This window comes from Varanus komodoensis, unplaced genomic scaffold (assembly GCF_004798865.1).
Source record: "Varanus komodoensis strain SLA01 unplaced genomic scaffold, ASM479886v1 scaffold4, whole genome shotgun sequence".
Taxonomy (NCBI): domain Eukaryota; kingdom Metazoa; phylum Chordata; class Lepidosauria; order Squamata; family Varanidae; genus Varanus; species Varanus komodoensis.
Window position 1 is genome coordinate 14,333,256 of NW_025335941.1, and position 21,967 is coordinate 14,355,222.

Here is a 21,967-nt window from a genome sequence, read left to right on the forward strand (position 1 = left end):
TGCCCGGAACTAAGATGGTTGCCGTAGAGTCGAGGCACTTCTGGACGGGTCACCTGTTGAAGAGGGAGACGAGGAACGTGATTGGCTGGGGTCCGGCTCTCCGCCGTCACCCATCGCGCCCCAGGCGCGAAAGGAAAGAGTTAACGCCGTGGAGGCTGAGTGTCGCTTCCTCGCTCAGCTCGGCCTCTGCCGAGCCAGGGCCAGCCGGGCCCTTTGCTCCCGCCCCCGGCTCCTCCCAGCAGCTCGGCATGGAGGACCGGGGGGGCGGCTGGAGGGACCTGGAGAAGCTGTTCGAAGAAGACGACGGAGGAGAGGCGGCGGAAGAGGCAGGGGAGGCGGCGGCCGTTGCAGTTCCGAAGCCTGGAGCCGGCGAAGAGGCTGAGCGGGAACAAGGCGCGGAGGGGCCTCCCGAGTTGGAGTCGGAGTGGAGCTTCGTGGACATGGAGACGGTATCGCTGAGCGATCTGCCCAGCGGGCTCATCGCCTGCAACCTGCCTTTGGCTGTCTTCTTCGCGGATGGGCCGTGCAGGGTGGGTGAACTGACGGGCCGCCAGCGGGGCGGGACGAGACGAGGGGGAAGAGCGCTGCCTGCCTGCCTGCCTGCCTGCCTGCCTCTTTTCTCGGCCGAAGGCGTCGGGCGGCCCGCTTGGGGTGCCGGCTGGGGAGGGAGAGCGGGATAACCGGTCAGCCGGCGCCGAGCGATGGGGCGACACCGAGCAAAGGCCCGGAGAAGTCAGGCCCCGCCCGCCCGCTCTCCTTCGGCCAGGCATGGCAGAGCTTAACCGTGTTTGCCTCCCATGGAGACCTCGCCAAAGCTGCTGTCACAGTAGATCTGCCGGGAGTCCTGTGGACTAGCGGCGTAGCGTTGCGAAATTATGGGGCTGTTGCTGTCCCGTGCGGCCACCGGTATTGTGTAAGGAGGCGCGCGCTCCCTTTTAAGGACGATTTCTTTAGGATCAAAAGTATGCGAAAGACAGCCAGATACTCAATGTGCGCTTCCAGAAAGGCCAAATCAACAGACTTGCTATCGATAGGATCTGTCTGGGTAGCAATGGGCCATGCCTCTTGACTGGTTGGATGGTGTAGTGGATTCAGGGCAAAAGACTCTTCCTTACCCTTCGTGGAATGAGGCTGTGATCTTTCAAATAAGATAGCTGGTCAAGACTGCACCTACATGACCCCATAATCATTCCTATCAGCCAAATGGACTGATCATCGTCTGGTCAGACTGAAAATTCATCCATGTTTGTACTGTAAGGCAGCCTTGCCCGACCTGGTGTCCTTCCCCCCAGTTTTCAATTTCAGCACCCACTGGCTTCAGCCAGGAGTTGGGGATGCTGGAACTGAAGACCAAAGTATCTGAGGCACACCCAGTTGGGGGAGGCTGTTGTTCAGATGAGATGTGCTCCCTGCAAGAGTGCATCTGGTCTCCTTAAGTACAGTATGTCTGTTCCTGTGTGTGTGTGGGCTGGATCTTCTGTGCCCCAGCCCTAAATTGTACTGACCTGGTGTACAAATTTGCCATCACTTGTGTGGGACAGTTCTGAGTCATTTTTATTACAAAGGCTGTGTGTATTCAGTGCAAAAAACACCACTGCCATCTTTTAGGCAAACCAGGAAAGTCTGAACTGTGTGCAGAGGAGCTATCACACAATTAGGAGTAGCTGCAACCCAGTGAGCCAATGTGCTCTAGGGAGTGGAGTGTGTGACTGGGACCTGGGCAATCCAGGTTCTAGTCTCTGCTCAGCCATGAAGCTCCCTGGCTGACTTCGGACTGGTCAGATTCTCAGCCTAACCTACCGCATAGTGATGTTGTTAGAGGAAACCCTGTAAGCTGCCTTGAGTTCCTCCCAGGAGCAAGAAAGGTGGGATATTAATGTAACGCAATAGCAACAATAAATAATAATAACCTCAGGCAGAAATACTGCATTATGTTGCTGCTGCTGTTTTCAGTCCCAGCAGCAGCAGCATAATGGTCCCAGACAGGTGCATTTTAGTGGTACTGCTATGAAGTGCTTCTGTGTGGGACTAGCAGGCATTCTCTTTTTTTAATCCCAGGGAATATCTGTGGTTAGTGAGAAAAAATAGCCAGACGAGATTATATGCTGCAGGAAAAGGGAATGAATAGCCCTTCAGATCTCATTTGACAGCAGCTTCCATCATCCATCACTATTAGATATGGTGGCAAGGGCTGATGGAAGTTGCAGTTTAATAAAACATATTGGAGAGCCATCAGTTTTCCATCCCTGGTATATCTGTTCCTGGGGTTCCCCTTTGGTAGGTTTTTCTGTCATACCTGAGTAGGTAGACGTTTCTTCCTTTTTGCTGCCCTCTTGGTGAGTAGAGGACCAGTCGCTTTCTTATTCATTTATTTTTATTTCTAAAACTTGCATCCTGTACATTTAGTGTCAATAGCCAGGGTGGCTATTGCAGAGCATGTTTGTAGACTTTGGTCATTGTTCATGATCCAGGTACAGTGCATAACTAAGTGTGATTATTTAGAACAGGGGTCCTCAAACTTTTTGACCAGGGGGCCAGTTGAAGGCTGCCGGTGCTGGGCATGGGCCGGAAAGGTGGTGCCTGGTCGTGCACGTGGGTTGGCGAGCTGGCGGGGGCAGCGCGTGCGGGCGTGCATGCTGAGGCGGGGCAGGGTGCATGGCGAGGGGAGGCAAGGTGAGGCAGGGGCGGGCACGCGCCGCGAGGCAGGTGCACAAGGCAGCAGCTTGCTTGCTTGGAGATCGTTTTCTCTGAGCGAGCAAACCGCTGCCTCCTATGTGCAGGGGAGGTGGGCAGCAGCTGGTGCGTGCGTGGGCATGTACGCGGCGTGTCCGAATGGGCATCGCAGGCCAGATCTGGCCCCAGGCTGTAGTTTGAGGACCCATGATTTAGAGGGTAGCTGCATTGATTTCACTGGAACTTACAGGTAAGTGTGAGTATCCACCATGTGACTTACATGTCATTGTTTGCAAATAGATCAAAAGTGCTGGCAAATGAAATGACAATTTGTCATGTCACATTTGAAAGATACATATCAGCTTTAACATCTACAGGATCCAAGGAAATAAACTGTAGCTATGGCCAGCGTGGGCTTTGACATGCACACTGATAGTGCTAATATGTATATTAATAATAACAAATATTGGGGTGAGAAGAGAGAAATGAAAGGCACCTGCAGTCAGATGCTTCACAGATACAAGAATCATGCAGCTGCACTTCATTTCTTCTCTTCCTGACCCCCATCAATGAAAACTGTTCCAGAATACCTACATATTTATGATGCAGTAGAAGGAAAGGTAATATTTCTAGCCATAAGATTTGTGCCTATAAGATCTAGACTTAGAATTCTTGTAAATACATTTAAAAGTTGCCAAAAATGTAGGTCTATTTGACACTTTATTAGGCTTTTTAGATACACTTCAGAAACTCAAGACATGTTTTCATACAAGGTTGTACTATATAATTTTTGCTGTATATCCTGTGGCCAAGCTAGACCCTGAGGAGACAGCATCTACTTGAATGGCCTTTTCTTGTCACTGTCTCTCAGAAGCCATTTATACAAGAAAGTTTCACTGGGTTCAGAGGGAAGTACGCCTAGGTTTGCAGCTGAACAGAACAATCCTAAGTCTCACATGCACTGGCTAGAACAGGGTAGGATGCAGTAATGGTGCCATTCTGCTGCGGGTAGAGACAGATCTGTGTCTCAGAAACCCCATTAACATCTGTGGAATGCTTTGTGGTGTAGATCTATGCTAGCAGTTCTTCCACTGCTCATGGGATTCCAAAATGTAGCATTCTGGCTGCACCTTGGAAGCAGGCTTGTATTCATGGGATCAAAAACCTTTTTGTTTCCTAGGACTGAACCAATTATTTACCCAAGACTGGGCCATTAGAAATCAATAAGAGTTAAGACATAAATAAATAAATAAATAAATAAATAAATAAATAATAAAGGATTGTTGGAAGAAAAAGAAAAACCACTGCTCCTGTAGCCTTCTGGCCACTGCAAGCAGATAGGCTGTTGGAAATTTCAAATGTTCTGCAATTTCACTCCGTACTCCAGTTAGGATGGATTTGCCAGTTGGGAATCCCAGCTTTATATAAGCTCAAGAAAGATGATTGAGGATTGATTTGTATATGCATTAGAGCATTTCTTGTGAGTACAGTGGATACGAGTGTGAGCTGGTCAATTCAAAATTGACCTCAGCCAAACTCAGTAGGCTGCTTTAGAAAAGCCTGATGCCATGGGGATGCTGCTGCTCTTTCTTTAAGGTACGATAGAAAAGATTAGGGAGATAATGACTGGAATCCAAGGACTAGCTGGGAATGCAAAAATGTTCTGTGCTAGCTGAGAGGGAATTTGTTTTACTTTAAACAGCTGAACACCATGCTTGCTTTTCAGACTGTTCCCAGTGGGCAGCTATTTTGAGACCTGGGCCTAAAATCTCTGTGAGCTCAGAAAACCAGTTTCATGGTTTTTTGCTTCCTAACTAATTTATGCAAAATATTCAAAGCCCATTAAATGCTAAGCCTTACTTTTAGCAGCCATATTATTTTCAAAATATTTGATAAGAAATAATGCCTTAATCAGCCACAAGGGGGTGGCTTGGCACCATTCTTTCTTTGGAAGAGTTTGCCTTTAAACACACATTTGGGTAATTTGCCTATCAGTCATATTTGGTACTTGGTGGGAATAAATTGTACATCTCTGTAGCCCCTTCAGAAGTTCCTAGCCCACAAAAACTGTTATGCATGCCAGTGTTATTTGTATGTGGCCCTTTGATTTGAGAAGAGGAAAAACGAATAATTTCTTCCATTTTCAAAACTTCTGTTTATTCACCTGTGAATTATTATTACCTGCCTCTCACAAATATCTGTTTACAAGCCTGAATTAAGGTGCAGACAGTTTTAAGAAATTATACTATATATGAATTTACTAAATACATAATATACACAGATTTATATCCCATGCATCCTTTGCTGATAGAAGTACTTTGATCCAGCAGAGGTTTCCAGGAGCAGAACTGGGAGAGAAGCAATTTTCACTGATCCTTCTTCACCCTGCAGTTCTCCACATCTTCTCCACCAGCAGCACAGGGTTGGGAGACCACTCAGAACAGCAAGTGAGGTAATGCAAGTGAGGGGAAATCAGTACAAATTGCCTCTCTCTCCTTTCTAATGAAGATTTAAATCCACTGAGTTCACAGAAAATGTTTTCACCATCAGATTACCATGATGCTCAGTTTTCAGCAGGCATTTAAAAGGTAATTTATTAATTATTTATCTTCATCATTTGCTTTACAATTGCTAGTGCAATAAGAGTTGCTGCTAGGTATTTTTCGAAGGAGTAATAGTATTGTTGTCACCTTTGTTTCTCTGCAAGTAAAATATATAGCTGTCCACATTTCGGGAATAAGCCCTTCTGGAACTCTCATGCATTAGAAGAATTCAGATCACATATGCAAGGGAGCTGGTGGGGACTGGGAACATTCACCCAGGGGTATAACTTTCTTTAGGGTAACCTCTGTGTGCAGGGTCAGCTGTATACCAGAAGTGGAAGGGGCTGGAGCCAAAAATGAGAAAAAGCGGAGCCACCTTACACTCGAACTTACACCCGATTCTTTTTCTTTTCTGCCTGCTTTCTCTCTCCCCCCCCCCCTCTTTTCATTTGCCATCCCCTTCTTGCTCCCATCCCCCATGCAGCAGTTATGCTTGGAGAATAAGTTCATGAGTGCATTTGTGTAAGCCCAGGCATAATCTTCCTAACCTCAAGATATGTAGAAATGATTAACTTTTTAGTTGAAAATTGAAAGACTAAATTTGTAAAGTTGAAAATCTAAGACTAAATTTCCATTATTGGATCAGACCATCCGTTCTGGGATCAATTACCTATTAAAAACTTTTCCACCTTGCAGTTTCCTACAAACAATTTGTACCTTGGTAATAATAACACAGAACTATTTGAGAATTGTGTATGTCAGTTAAGAACTTGCTTTCTATACTCCTGATTTCTCATAGTTCCCAATTGCTTTCTTATGCAAATACTTTGGGGAGCGTATTTGTTTGCACTTGCTTATTAAGCTAAACTTGTCAATATTGAATTTTTTCTTCAATGTCTGCTCGCTTCTCTTGAGTAGGTTTCCAGTTAAAGGCATATCTGAAGATAGACTTCTGTCAAGTGTCTGGGGGAAACAGTTTCCAAATTAAAAAACATTAGCAACTTGGGAGACTTATTAAGAAGTAACAAGAATGAGGCAGCAAAGTTTGTGGTGCTTAAGTCAAGTGCTTAGTAAACAAGACCACCCCAACTCTCTAATGTGTTTGTCAGGATGTAAAAAATCCCCCCCCCCATTGTTTTCTTGCTCCTTGACCCTCTTAGTCATGTGAGAGGGAAAAAGGATAGATGACAGAAGATCTGAGGAAACTGAGCCATGAATCATTAACATATCTTGGATATTTTTTTCTTTGCTTAAGGAAACCAATTATTTATAGCTTTGCATTTTGCATGATTCTAAGTTTCCATTTGATGCTTTAAGAAGATTATTCTGCTTAATCCTTTGTTGCTGTGTACTTAGCCAGTCACTTTGTAGCAGCCCTTCCTTGAGGTCTCATATAACAACTTATGTTAAAGGTCATTGTGCAGTTAGTTGTGTACTGGGAGTCTCTGATCTCTGGGGAAACACTCCTTTAATGGCCCTTGCATGATCTATTCTGAGTTCTGAAACTTATAACAGTGCTTTGTGTGAAAGAAAGAAGCTATAACCAGTTTTTCCAGAATGGATTAACAAATAAGGCAGAAATATCTTAGGCCTCGAACAAGCATCTTAAAGTTCTGGGATATGAATAATGAACAGAAAAGCTATTGTAAGCACATGAAACTGTTTAAATTGCTAAACTTTCACATTGCGTCTGAACTGCTAATGAAATAATTCAGAATATTCTCTAGTACTTCTTACATGGCCAACCTGTAATTTAGGAAAGAAACATTTATGTGATACCACATCTTAGTACTTTCAAGCCCTTCCTCAAACCCAGCTTTTCCATGGCATGTTTTGCACAGCCCTGTAGCTTCATCTCAACACTGGCTGAAAGAGCTGTAAAAACTGTCTTGAAGGTTTGAAAAACGAACAGCAATACAGCCATTAAGAATTGTGCTAACATTATTTTCAGTACATTTAACTCCACTAATGAGTTGATCTACTTTAAACCTGGGAATGGAGGAGATTAATTTCCCTACTCCACCATTCCTAATATCTTCTGATGAAATCTTTGTTTGCGACTCAGGAAGTAAAGAAATTCATAATTATTGAACACTGTCTCACTTTAATGATACTGTTTTCAAGTAGCCTAGGAGTCTAGAACAGTGGTCCTTCTCATCTAGTCAACCATTGCAGCATAACCTGTGCTTCAGGTAGGAGAAAGGTCTGAGCTCTTGTAGGCTGTTAAGTTGTATGGTTTTCCAGATGGTACAGGTGTGATATCCCTGAAATGTGATTGTACAAAGGCGACTCAGAACAGCATTTCCAACCCTGTTCTGCATGATGTAGGAATTCTACCTAGCAGAATAGAATGCAAATAATCAGGCCAGTTGAATATTGATCTCATTCCTGCTCTGGTATAGAATTACTTGATTCCGTTAGGGTTTGGTCTTGCGCCAGTTAATCTAATAAAGAATTTGCCATGGCTTTCAGTTCAACAGGCTTGGATTGGAGAATCTTCCTGCCCCACTCAAATTCTAAGTGCTACGTTTTCTGGCCAAATATGCTGTTGTACTCTCACATGCTCTCTCTCTCACACACACACAAACATGCACACATGTCATTCTCGTTCCTCTCACCTCCCAGCAACTTCCTCGCTACAGGAAGTTAAAAAATGAATTGCTGCACTGGGGGTGCAATTTCGAGGGTGGGTCACAGGACACATGGAACAAAGGGCTAACACTTCTTTCATCGTTTATAACTCCACCCCCAGGTATGCAGCAATTAGGCTTTTAAAAATCCTGCTAAACTGCTTTTCAGTATTGGCTAAGAATAAATGGGGGTATTATTAAGAATAAATGAGAGGGAAATTGAAATGGGAGGAGATTATTTTCATAAATACCTGTCTTTTTAGACATGTAGGAGGGTGAACATCTGCATTCCTAAATCAATGAAGAATTGGATCTCTTGGTCTCCACAGCTTTCAGTGAGCACGAACTTGTAGGTCCATGGCCAAAGGATATAGATGTTTGGTTTTTTCCTGCAATTTTTTTTTCCTCTCAAGGAGACTGACAGCTCCTGGAAACTAACATCTGTAGAATGGTTTTTTCCTGTGTTGCTAATTATGTCTGTTATATCAACATGTATTTTTAAGTGTGTCTTTTAATGTTGTTAACCACATTAGACCATTTTATATGGCAAGGTAGGGGCGTGCACATTTAACAAAAAATATTTAATAAATCACCTCTGCAAATAAGGCCATACAGTTGTGAAAAAAGTAACAACCGAAAAGCAACTTACTATCCCCCAAAGAGTCTAGCAGAATATGTTGCTAGGCTGGAGGTTGAAGAGAGGAAACCTTACTTTCTTTTCAGACAGCATGATATTGCAGGCCACTTACCTGTGTGAAGAGAATAAAGCTGCCCTTCACCATTTAGGCTGCTGGGAGAAGACTGGAGCAATCTATCTGTTTACAATGTTTCTAGGATGGTCAATGAACTTTCTTTCCTTCATGGCTAGAAATCAATTGGGCTGACAAAAAGAGATGTGACCATCCATCTCCCTCCTCACTGACTTGTGAGGAATTCCAAGGATTTAAATACACTGAGTGCCTTTTCATGCATGGCAACCAGGTGAGTTAAAATACGTGCCTGAAAAAATAGTATGGGAAAGTGGGATGAATGCTTCCTACTCTTCTGCACCTGAGTCTTCATGTAAGCAGGTATGGCAGCTACGGAGACCACTGCTTGCAGGGTCAACTGCTAGAACTGATGCCTGGGAAAGTACCTTGTGAAGGGACCTGGGGGAGTAGCTCTTACTAACTGGGCCTCTGGTGGAATCACATGGCTAGATATTGCCACAGGATGCAAGTTGGAAAGACAACGGAACTAAAGGAGGATGCCTTCCTCCTCTCCCCAGCCTTATTATTTCCCATATTTTGCTACTGTCTAAGGAGTGCATAAAAATCAAGTGGCAAATTGCATCAACTTGCCCTGAAAGTTACCATTTGTATTGGATTTATGTAAAATATCCAAGGAAACAATTCAGTTCCTTTCCTTTTTCATCTTTATGAATACTAGCCATATAACAAAGGCCAGAAACAATTCTCATGAAGGATACAACATGGGACTCATGCCTGCAAGAGAGTAGCTCCTCTTCTGATTTTTCTATTCGTGTAATACAGGCAGTAATCTCAAAGTGCCAGCCTCTAGGGCTTGATGGCACAGACTATTTATGTGAGTAATGCCTCCAACTTATTGTCCCCAACAATTCTGAATCTCTCCTGCATTTAATGTAGTAGTACAAAGATCCATCCATCCAGATTACTTAATGATGGCAAAAAAGAGTTTGATATAAACTAAAGCCTGTTTTGTGGATAAACTGGCATAATATGGAAAGTCATGTGACACATCCATCTTGCTGAAAAGTACCACAACTGGTTTCTGTCTGTCCCTCTAGGCTATTTTAGTCTTTACTTGTATTAGCGCAGTAAAAGTTTGCATCTGATGAATGTGCTGCAGGCTTTTCTGTACAGACATTTGTTTTCATGTAAATTTAACTAATAGAATATGAAATACTTTTTGCATCTAGGATTTTTCACAGCATCCTTCTCCGACCCAATCAGTCATTTTTCTACTTTACCCATGGCTGGATTGGTTATAGCAGTAAGCCACAGTTTAGTGTTACAAGAATGAGCCTCAGCAAGCCTCAGGCCCATGTTCTCTATGGACTTTGGTGTAGCAAGGAGGAGAAATTTGGAACTATTGCTTCCATTTTGGAATGAGTACAGCTTTTGTTGTTGTTGATGATGATGATGATGATGATTACATTTCTATAATATAGCCGAAGCAACAAGTTTCAACATATTGTTGAAACCCGGACATGCAGGTTAATCCTAACTATGGTTAGCACGGCAACTTCAACCCAAAGTTTATCAAGCTGACCTGTTTTGACTAATCTCCAAATTAACCACAATTTAAAGTAACTGTAAGAAGATTTTTAAAATGCCCTTCTGATTTCCAATTACTACTGTTTAGATTATATCCAAACCTAAATTTAACTGTGGTTGAAACAATCCAGCTTTATAACCCATGGTTTGAGGTTATTGTTTTAGGCAAACCATACTTAAATAAGTTTGTTAGGTTTATACAGCTAGCAGTTAACAGGATGCAGTTAAAAAACAGAAACAAAAGTCACCAAACTTCTTAAGGCTGCAGCTGGAGAAGGGAGGAAGTTTGAGAGCCTGAGGTATGTGTAGGGTTTTTCCTATCATGATAAACCATGCTTTATTTTGACATTCAAATACAACCTCTTCTATAATCTAAGAGTATTCTTAGATTCTCCCAGTCACCAGAAGCAGTGATTGCCCCATTTCGCATAATCAGACAACCCATGGATAACAGAGTGAACACCCTGACTCTCACCCAGCATACTTTCTGAAACAACCCAGGAAGACTGTTCACAGTTCCAGTTGTTATATGCAAACCTGGCACTCTGAGTTGCTTCAGGTTAAACAACTTAGTGCCAGTTTCACCCTTGACAACAGCAATCCAGGAACAGGCTACTCCTGGTTTCAGATTTGGTTTGGGATGGAAACACCTTTGAACATCCTGGTGGATGACTTACACTGGGCAGTAGACATGGGTTGTTTCTGAATTCTGATTCAAATCAGAAGTAGCAAGCAGGTGAGAAGCAGCATACATGCCAAAATCCTGGTTGTTTAATCCATGGCTTGGCATTACATGCAAACTAGGTCATTGTGACTGTTCACTAACAATATGATTTTGTAAGAAGTACCCTGATCTGTTGGTTGAGTAGATTCGCTAACAACCCCTTATTTACCTGTAAGAGATGACTAATCTATTGTAGGCTGAATTCCCTTTTTTGAGAACTTCTCAAGGGCCACCCACCATTGGTGTTCAGGGCCAAAGGAAAAAGTGGGTGGAAGCAAATGCACTCTCCTCTATATACTCTTGTACGTGCAAAATGCACAAGACACACATACTCTCCCTCCTCAAAGTGCCCACCCTTGTGCTTCCAGCTGGGGCTTTTTAAAGGCCCGATTCCAGTAAGTGCTGAGTTTAAAAGGGTCCTAATTGCAACACAACGGCAAGGTTTCTGAGGAAGGAGGGTATATGGTGGAGGGATGGGCAGGGAATATCTTATCAACTTCTGATTAGAAATAAATGATTTCAAGCCTCAGGGGAGATAAGGGCCAAGTGCTTGGGAGAAAGTTAGGGGCCTGGGAGAAAATCTCACAGGGTAGATGGGGGACCCTCCTGGGCCATATCTGGCCCACAGACTGGAGTTTCCCTAATTTATAGGATCTAAACACAGGTGGAAGTCTGAATTTGCCTCATGCAATCTATGTCTCCAAGATAACTATTTCTTTTGCAATATGTGCATAATTACCTCATTTTCACAAATGAATATCTAAGATACAAAATAAGAATTTTGGCTCCTCTGGATTCATTGGAAACTGTGTAGACAGTCTTACAAATTATTCTTCTTTTATATGGTAGGACTAGACGTTGTGGAAGAAGGAGGGTATGCCTAGGGCCTGTAAAAAGCTAGTAAACCATTCAGTGCATCTCAGATTCGGAGAGGGGGCAATGGGTCATTAAAAATGGCTGTGATTATTGCAGTTATTAATTCTCCATACATGTTGGTTACTTTTAGAGGTTTTGTGACTTTTGTTCCCATCACAAGCTGCTCTTCTAGCAGATGTTAACATATGCAGTCAGGTTAGATATTTACAGTAAAGGATCCCTGTTTTTCCCGTAAAGACGGAGAAGTCTTTGCAAAGATTTCCAGGATGTCTGGAAAATCCTATATAACGATTTTTTGTTATCAGGAAACAGTGTGACTTTCCACAGTTTTATGATGTAATTCAAATGGCACAATAAGGAAGGGTTGCAGGCAGTTATTGGCAAACCTTCGAATAATTTTCCAGCAGTACACTCTTGGTTGCAACTTCCCATGCTTAGTTCTTTCCTCACATGGGAAACTTGTATGAATGTAAAGGAAAGCACAGATTTTTTTAACCTAGGAAAAAGACATGCATTTTTAGCATAGGAAAATGACGTGCAACCTATTTTTATGAAGGTGGGGTGGGAGAAAGACTTTTATATACTTAGCAAACAAGCTCTACTTTTCCATGTCTTATGATACAGTAGGGTACATCTGTTCTGATTTTTTTAAAAATTGACATGCACAACGATTAAAAAATATTTGTGAAAAGCAGCCAAATATTGCAGATGAAGCAGCCACATATGTCATCATTGCTATATGTGATGGGTGGGCAATTTTCAAAAGCATTGTATCAGGGAGGGAATAGTTACCCCTCCTGGAGAACTGGCAGGGTTGTACTCCCACACCCATCCTCTAGCACACATCATCCTCCAGGAGACCCCAGGCAGTTTCCATCTGAAACCAGATTGAAATTGATCACCAGTCAACAATATGTGACACTGCTTTAGTTTTTGCAAATATTTTCTTATTGTGGGCTGGTGAACAGTTTGTTGCTGTTAAGTAAGCTTTTTTTGGAAAGGTTCAGACAGAAACATTCAAGTTCCTTTTCACATATACTACAGATTAAGTATCAGATGTCATATTTTCTTAGTTACATTTGTTCATTCTGGACCAATTTTGTGAGTCAGTCAAGGAAATGAGGGGGCTTTTGATACTGTGGATCCATTGCAACTTCAGTACACCCTATTTTACCCCACAGCATTCAGGGAACAGTGCCACTGGGGTGTGCATGCTGCCAGAGCTTTCCGTAGACATGCTAGGCTGGCCTGCAGCAACATAAGTCTCTTTCTGCTCGTGAGTTCCCCTTTCTACTACTAGAGTGACATGTATGTCACTTCCTATGCTCTCCCTGCTGGCCTTCAACCAGCTGTAGGATTACAGCTTTAGATAAAACTAAAAATTCTTTTTACAATTTTCTGGTCTCTTACATGTGAAGATTACATGTAAAAAATAAAACACAGTTTAACCCACAAGCTGAACCTGCAACAAGCCCTATCTTCAACTTTGTGTCATTTCAAGAGTTGCTTCCTAGAATTATGAAGTCAGCTTGACTATTCACTGTGACTTGTCAAAAAACAAGGCTTAGAAGTTGTCTGCCTTTGTTTTACTATGAGACATAGTATTGCAGATCTTGCCCATTTCAGGTGGGTGAACCAGGGCATCAGAGCCTCATGGGACCTGTCATAGGTCACAGACATACTTCCCAGTGTAATGTGTAGAACCGGTGCTCCTTCCATTGATCACCACCAAAACTGCCCCATCAAAAAGTCTGGAGAAGCAGAAGTTCTTCTAACACATGGTGAGCATTTACAACTCATTTCTTGCAAAAATAGCTAACACTCTTAAATAAAAGTTTGGCTTTGCAACAATAGTTGAAATACAATGTAGTTATAAACAGGAAAAAATATTCTGGCTAAGCAACAGTAACAATGCTAAACATGTAATTAAGCATTTCATGTGTCCTGCAATTAAATATATCTGTCCCTTTTGGAAAAATAGTAGGCCAAGCATCCTCTTGTATAGCTTTCTGAAAAATCCATCAATATTTTGATGATACCCAGCCCTCTGGCTTCCAGTCTTGCATCGCCAGGTGCTTCTCTTCTAGTTCTGCTTGGATGATTCATAATTGCCTCAAGCTCAGTATGTCCAAGACTCAGTTTTTCCCTTTCTTCACAACTGTGTATCTCCTTGTTCACTCTCCTTATCCACTGGCAGCCTCCACACCCCTACTGTTTACCAGGCGCAAAGCTTCCATTTTCCTTGACTCCTCTCTCCTTTGCCCCCCACCCCTCAAAAATCCATTTAGTCACCATAGTTTCTCCCCTTTGCATCACAAAAATGTGGCTGCTCCTCTATGCTTTCATCAAAATCTCTGTGTGATTTTTGTATCTCTCGTCTTACCTATTGCAATCTTCTGTTGTGTCATCTTTACCTTCCTCTACTGTTATCCATGCAGCATTTTGCTGCGAAAACTATTACCCTCGCAAGTTCTCACCATTCATTAAGAACTTTCACTGCATTCCAACAGTTTTGAGTCGGGGGCACATTTCAGGGTGTTCTCACAAAATGGCCCCCAGGGAAAGTTTGCCCATTCGCAAAATGGCTACCATAGCCAGTAGCAAAACATTTATTTCCCAGAAGACAGACTGGTGAGGCTAAAAGAAAAGTTGGTTGGCTAGAACCAAAGTACATGGCAGTGAAGATGTTGGAGTTGGAAAACACAGAACCAGTTTTCGATCCCTTACTTTTTGGTCTCATTTATAAGAGCTGAGAAGGGCTGTCAAGAACAGGACATTCTGGAGGGCATTCATTCCTGGAGTTGCCATAGCAACAGCAGCAACATTTTGGTGTTTGTTCTAGCACAAAAGGTAGATTGATGTGGCTCAGAGATAAGTAACCTGGCTACAAGAAACTGAGCACAAAGCAGAGGCAGAACTGTGTCCCAAATGCTTAAGCCCTGTTTCTCCCACAAAGCACAAAATACTACCCATTTTACAGAAGGCACGCTGATAATGTTCCAAGAAATGCAAATTTGTTGTTGTTGTCAGTTGCAAAGTCACGTCCAACCCATCGTGACCCCATGGACAACATTCCTCTAGGCCTTCCTGTCCTCCACCATCCCCCAGGAGTCCACTTAAGCTCACACTGACTGCCTCAGTGACTCCATCTAGCCACCTCATTCTCTGCTGTCTCTGTTGTCAGCATTAGGCTCTTCTCCAGTGAGTCCTTCCTTCTCATTAGGTGGCCAAAGTATTTGAGTTTCATCTTCAGTATCTGGCCTTCTAAGGAGCAGTCCAGAAATGCAAATACACATTGCTGAAACAGGCAGAACAGACAAAGAGCACATGCCAAACATTTCTCATTTCCCCGGAATGCAGCCTCTCACTCCCCACTTTTCTTTCTTCCTTTATCTTCTCCTGCTGGGTGGCTGTGCATTCTTAAAACTCAGCACTGAGGCAGAGCCATCTTATTTTTTGACAGTGTGTGTTTGAGAGCCATGTGTGGCCTCAGCAACATTCTTGGCACTAAAAGTGGCATAGGATGACACTTTGTTTTGCAGCTTACCAGCTTCCCCATTCAAACTTTAAAAAAATTAGAAAAGGATGGAGAGCATGGTGGACACCAATGTCTTTGGGCACCATGCTAGAGATGCCTTTGGGCATCCTGTCCCCTCCTGAATCCTGAATAAATTAACTTTGGCTGGATGCCCATTTGCAGAAGTAGGCCTAATACTTTTGTCTCTTCTCCAGCATCAGTGCAAATCCAGAAACAGTGAGAACAGGTAAATGTTCTCATTTACTGTGGGATGTCCAGTGTGTTCAATAGTATTACCTGTCTAGATCTGATAAAAGTGGGAGTTAAGAACAGGTGATTACAGTAAATCTGAAAAATCATTGGTCAAGAGGAAGACTACATACCCCAAGGATTTCTAATGGGAAAAGTGTACAATACAAACAGTACGTGTAACTGTATAACCTCTCGTAATGAAAATAGATAAGCTCAATCTACTGGTTTAAGTGGAAGTGTTTTGTTTAAACAAAATATCCAGAACAACTTTCTACTTTCAAATGGTTCTGAACATTAAAGGGATTTTTGATATACAGTTTAAACAATTGCCTCTGCCCCACCTTGCATGTTCCAGGAAGAGCTAAAGCAGAGCTTGCATCATGTCTGTTCTGGTTCACTCATCACTCAACACACTGGTTGGGAGCAACTGTGTGGGTGTGCTTTCGGCCAATGGCTCTAGCTCTCCCTGAGATAGCAAGTCTTTACCTAAGCTCAGCTACTTCAGATTAAAGGAAAGGCTCACACAATGAAACGGCTCAAAAGAAAATCCTGAAAAGAATTCTGAAAATAGTGAAGGAACTTAACACGCTGGGAAAAAATACTGTAGCTTAATCTCTCTACATTGGTATCTCGTTTTCTAAACGTACAGTAGCCTTCCTCAACCATGTGGTCTACAGATGTTTTGGACTACTGCTCTCAGTCCTCCAACCATTGGGCTTACTGGCTGAGACTGGTTAGATTTGAGGTCCAAAATTTTGGGAAGGCACCAGGTTGATTCATCCCTCTCCCAGTTCCATTTGATGCCTATTCAGAGGGGAGCTGTGCCAAAGGTGGAGTGATGTGATCTTTGCTGTATTATTTATTTCATTTCCTCCTATGCTTTATTCCATGTTGCTAACTGTCATATCACCACTAGACTGGTCAAAAAGGGCTGATATCTAGGCCTTAGGAGAGAATGGACTGGCCTGTATGATGTCTTAATAAAACTTACATTTTGTTTACATATGCTACCCTTTATTATAAATACCATCCCAGGGCAATATACTATACAGATTTATTTTTAACGTTCAAGTACCAAAAGGTCTAAAACACAGTGAGCTATGCAATAAAAACTGACTTTCCTTTAAAGGTATTTGAGAGCTACTTAAAACAACCCAGAAGTACAGATAAAAGATAAGGTGCTTTTTGAGGACCTTACTGGAATTTCTATTACTGGAATGTCACACCTGAAAAAACTCCACCTTTGGCACTGTCCCCTTTATCACTGATAGATGAGGGCTCTGAGTATAAAGGTACTTGCCAGGTCACCTGTGAAGTGAAGGAATCTACTCTAGGCAGTGAAACAAGAGATAATTGTGAATTGAAGATGGGGTGGAGAGTTTTCCCAGACTGCCTGCGTGCCTTAAATGACATAGGACCAAACTAGATGTGGCAATGACCTGGTTTACAAGACATGCTTGATTTACCCCTGGGGATTGTTGCATTGTGCTGTGTGCACATGGGTGCCCAGCTTGTTGTGTCATTCAAGCCCCGGTGGAAAGGACTTGTTTGAGACAGCCCTCAAATAACCATAGCTTGTTTTAGGGTATTTAAGGATTGCCTGATATTCAAACATTCCGCTGCTGCCTATATTCTTACGATACAAGATGAGTATTGCGTAACAGCCAGTCCCCACAAATAAACCTAGGTACTGTGGGCTCCATAGCATACAAAGGAACCCAGGAATTGCACCACCATGTGTGTGTGTGTGTGTGTGATTGTAATTCCTAGACCATATTTGGACAGATTTGTAACAGCTCTAAAATAAACATTGTTGTGTTTGTAAGACTGATGCCCTAGTCTTTGAACCAATATCTTCATTGCCCAAGGCTAGTTGAGAGATTAGATGTTGCATTTAAACCAGATTTTCTAGGCATGACCTGAGGATTTCAAGGGGCTCCAATGCACAACATATTCCATGCAGCTTTTCCCAGAACTAATGTTTCCACTGAACATACTGCTAGTTTTCTTCCCAGTTCTCAAAGCAGTGGGGACAATGCCTCATGCTTCTCTTTTAATATAATTGCATAGAAATGAATTAATCATATGTTAATCATTCAAGTTGTATAATATGTACTTGAGCATTTTGTATATCTCGGGGAAAAGGCTAAGGTCTTCTTTTTGTCACACTGGAAATACTAAGAAGTATAAATTCAACTAAATTTCACAGAACTACATCTCGATTAAAAAGAAATACCACTAGTTGCCTGCTACCAACACTTTTTCAGTTCTGGATTTAACCAATATTTAAAATTAAGTTCCAAGTTTCCAAAGTTTTCCTTTTCGATTCAGCCTTTTTCACTGAAGTCAGTTTTATAGAACTCTCATTTTCTTTCTACTGATACTATCAGCTGGAGGTGTGTCTTTCTTTCTTTCTTTCTTTCTTTCTTTCTTTCTTTCTTTCTTTCTTTTTCTTTTAAACCACATGCTTCTCAGAAGCAAGGGATGCCATTACATTAAATGGTGGAAATTGTCTAAGGTAGTCATGTAATGATGGGCAGTGAAAAGTATGTAATCCTGTGGGGAAGGCACACAGGCACAAGGTCTTCCCTAAGCACAACCACAACTAACTGGCTGTTGTGTTCCATGGAGATTGTTGTGTTCTGTGTGTGTATCTGCCTCCAAGCAGTGATGAAGGAGGAAGTTTTTGTTGCATATCTGTGCTCTGCGTGTTGTTTTCATCTTCCCTTTCAGAGTGTAAGGCTCTGCAGGACTTAATACCAGGATCTTTTTGAATACCAGGGCTGAGTATCAGCATATGTGAACACATGTATCACTAAGCACATGCAGAGTTATGGTCTGTCTTATAGCCAGAGTTCTTGGGGCAACATAGCATAATAATAAATAAGCCCATTAATGTTACTTGAGCAAACAAAAAAGCAGCAGCAAATAAATGATCGAGGCACCCATCACGGAGAATGGCAATTTTAAAACATTATGAAGAATAAAACAAGTAGGAAGCTCAAAAATGTTAAAATGTTCCAGAGCTAGAGAGAATAGAAAGTTGTTTGTCTGCTGCCAGAAAATAAACAAAGTCAGCACCAGACAGACCTAGGGAGGGCATGTTACAATTTGGAGGACCCCGAGTAAACAGCCACTTGCCAAATCTCCGTATTGGAGAGGGATCTTTGGTGCATTGCCTTGAGTGATGTTCTCATAGCATAGGCAGAAACATGTGGGACAGGCAGAGCACTTTCCACAAGTTGTAGTAATTCTCCTCTTGAGCAACTAATACTGGCATTCTCCAAAGCAGGTTGCAAACAAGCTTCACCGGAACTCGGGCCAACCAATGCCACAATGAGATTTTGGGTTACACAGAACCCTTGCTTGGGCTGGATATTGGGGTTGGGTGGAATGGAATGGGAAATCTGCTTTGGTTAAATAATTAGCATGTATTTTACTAAATGGTAATAGAGGAATCCTATGCAGACTCTTTGTTGTAACCTCTGAATGAAGTAGTGAGAAATTCCCATTTAATAAGACTTCATGTTCTTGTAATTGGTGTATTTGGTAAAGCACATTTTGAGATTGTGATCAGTTTTGCAGAAAGTAAGAGCTTGAGTAACAAAAACAGGAATGGAAAATGTTCTCTGAAAAACATGGCTTAGCATGTGATAGGAATATTTGTTTGGGTTTCATGTGCAAGATTTGAGGCTACACAAAGAATGACAAAGGTAAATTAGGAAAATGTGATTTTATTGCTTGTAAGATGAAGACATGATTTTGCCTTTCTACTCATGACCTCATTTTAGTGCTTAGCCATTTTATAATACTTCAGTTTTGAACAAGTTGGTCAGGTAGGATTTATATTTGGTGGTCAGGGGGATTTCAAAGGGCACTTTAAAAAAGAAAAAGAAATCTAATGGAAGTGTCTGCTTTGTCCTAACCTTCAAGTATGATACGTGGGTGTGTCTATCTAAAGTGGATCTATTTTCCTCCATGGTCAACAAAGAGACATGTTTTCCAACAGGCACATGGAACCACTCAGCACTGGGAGTGGCTGTCCTTCGAATTGCTGTTGCTTTCTCAACTTTACTGCCCCTGGATAGAACGGAGGAGGAAGAGGCTAGAGCTATGTTAATCATCCCATATTGTCTTAGCAGGATGTGGTTTCTCAAGTTGCTAAGGATGAGAACTGTTGCCCCTGTAAGGCTGCAGATAGCTGCAGTTACTCTGGAGCAAGGTTCGACAGTCCATTCTGTTGGAGCATGAGCGTCTACCGACTTGAGTGCATGGACTGAGTACTTGGATAAGGGGTGCCCCAGTGGCTGTCAGTCCAGCACTGCTGATCAAACTAATGTTTGCCTTATAGAGGACTCTTGGTGAGAGAGGCTGGATTGAGGACTTTTGATGAAATACACTGAAACTGCCTTTTTATCCTGGTGCAGTCCCGATCTTTTGCACCACCACAGCCTTCAGCCAGCCAGCTTAGTAAAAACAAGGCTGGCAGGTATGGCCTGATTTATCTCCTGGGAACAGCTAGAGCAGATCTCCACACAATCACATTTAGGATGGATTTGAATAGGTGAGAGCATCCAGATTGTCTACAGGTTTTTAACCTGGCCTTCCTGAGAGCTGATACAGTGCTATTCTATTGCCTGTATTATTTAAAGTAGCCTTACTTGCCGTAATTATTGTGGCTAGGAGAGCTGGTCTGAAGCAAGAACACTTCAAATTAGATTTTTTCTAGGCTCTTAAAAAAGTTAATTCACTTTTAGAATGCACACATTTAAAGCTTCAATCTTACGCAGTCTTGGCAGTAATTTCCCATGGAGATGAGTGTGACATACTTCTGAGTAAACATGGAAAGGATTGGGTTCCACAGTGACTTTTTACTTAGTTTTCCAAAGTCTTGCAATGTCTTCTGCCAGCTAATTACTGTTTATTGAACTAAACCTTGGTCCTCAGACAGTAACTTTTTCCATCTTAAAGTGGGTTGTCCCATTCAAGTGAAGAGCATGTTGTCTGAGTACTAAGTGGAATTACTACCAATGGAAACTATGCTGCAAGAGGAGTTGATAAAGCAGCTGCCTGTGCAAACCTCAGCTGTTTTTTCCATTCTCCAGAGCAAACTTAATTAGCATAGGGAAACTGACTAATGTGCTTACGTCACCTCTTTCCAGTTGAAGCTTACATTTTGTCCCTGACTGCCTGAAAGCATGTGGCAGGACTTTGTTCAGGAATCTGCTGTCGCATACAGGATGCTCTGAAAACTTTTTTGTTCTTGTTGAGGGGCTGGACTTGGTCTTCTTTATAAGCTCTCTCTACAGTACAAAACTACTTCTTCCAAAAGACATTTTTCTTGTTCTTGTGCTGAACGCTTGGCTTTCTTTCAAGGAAGCACAAGATGCATTTTAGGAACTTTGATTACATTTTTGGTTCCTTAATTGCTTGTGTTGCAGACAGCAAGATTTTCAGTCAACCTGAAATTAGGGTAAGATTTGTGGGGGGAAATTTTATTTTAGTGACAGGGTATCTTTGAATACTGGGAAATGTGGTTGTGATAAAAAGAAACTGAAGCAATTAGATCTTGAAAATGTATAGATGCTGCAATGTCAAAAATTTCAGACTGCAGAGCTTGCTGGGTTTCTGTAAGTTTTATAAATTCTCAGAGTATTTCAGGGTTGTAAGATTATCAGTATCCACTTTTTAAAAGCACTTTGTGTTGATTGTCTACAAACTCCTGAATACTTTAGATTATAAAGTAAATAAGAAATGTTAAATATTTACACTGCACAGAGGGCATCTGGCAATATTGGGGATGTACCACTTCTGGCTTTCTTTGGCTAAGTAACTGGGATAGTAGCTGCAATATGTGCAATGACTTAGCTGGTAGTTTTGTGCCGGGCATGAAAGACTAACACAGTAACCCTATACATGTTTAGTAAAACATACGCTCCATTCAGTCTAGCAGGACTTCCTCCCATATAAGTTTGTATGATTAAGAATTGAGGATAAGTATAAATACTTCAAACAACTTCAAAGGAATTGTAACTACCCAAACTCTGGCAAAAGTAGCTGTGTATCTTACATAAAAATATTGACTTGCATTTAAAATAGGAAGCATTTAGAATGTGCCAGGCCAGTGTTTTCTGAATTTAACATTACTTCAGTAGTAATTCCAGTTTATTTTTCCCAAAAGTGTATACTACATTCTGTTTTATGGTATCTGCTTTCAATTTATTTTAACATCTTGCCATTCAGTCTAGCATGGTGAGGGAGTGTTGTGCGACAGAGCTGGCAAGGAGTGAGAATTGTAGTTGCAACTCTGAATAGTGATAACTCCTTGTGCTTGTTTCTGTGTCCTTCTGATTAGGACAGGATCAAGGGGTTGCTGGGATCCTGGTTTATTGTAGTTTGTTCATAATTCTTCATGCCTCATTTAAAAAATATTTAGACCCAAAGTTGTCAACCAA

The 21,967-nt window shown here is 42.0% G+C and overlaps 1 protein-coding gene across 2 annotated transcripts in view; it reads left to right on the top strand.

The window, feature by feature from the left end:
* Positions 1-212: 212 nt before the first annotated feature.
* RCAN1 (regulator of calcineurin 1) overlaps positions 213-21,967 on the top strand; it is a 30,767-nt gene continuing 9,012 nt past the window's right edge. The window contains exon 1 of one of the 2 annotated variants that reach the window (XM_044441766.1): positions 213-530. In XM_044441766.1, coding sequence (XP_044297701.1) covers positions 249-530 — 282 coding nt within the window. In that variant the 5' untranslated portion in view covers positions 213-248. Of the gene's footprint in view, positions 531-20,713; positions 20,986-21,967 lie in introns of those variants that run through there. The other variant, XM_044441768.1, reaches the window with a different exon arrangement.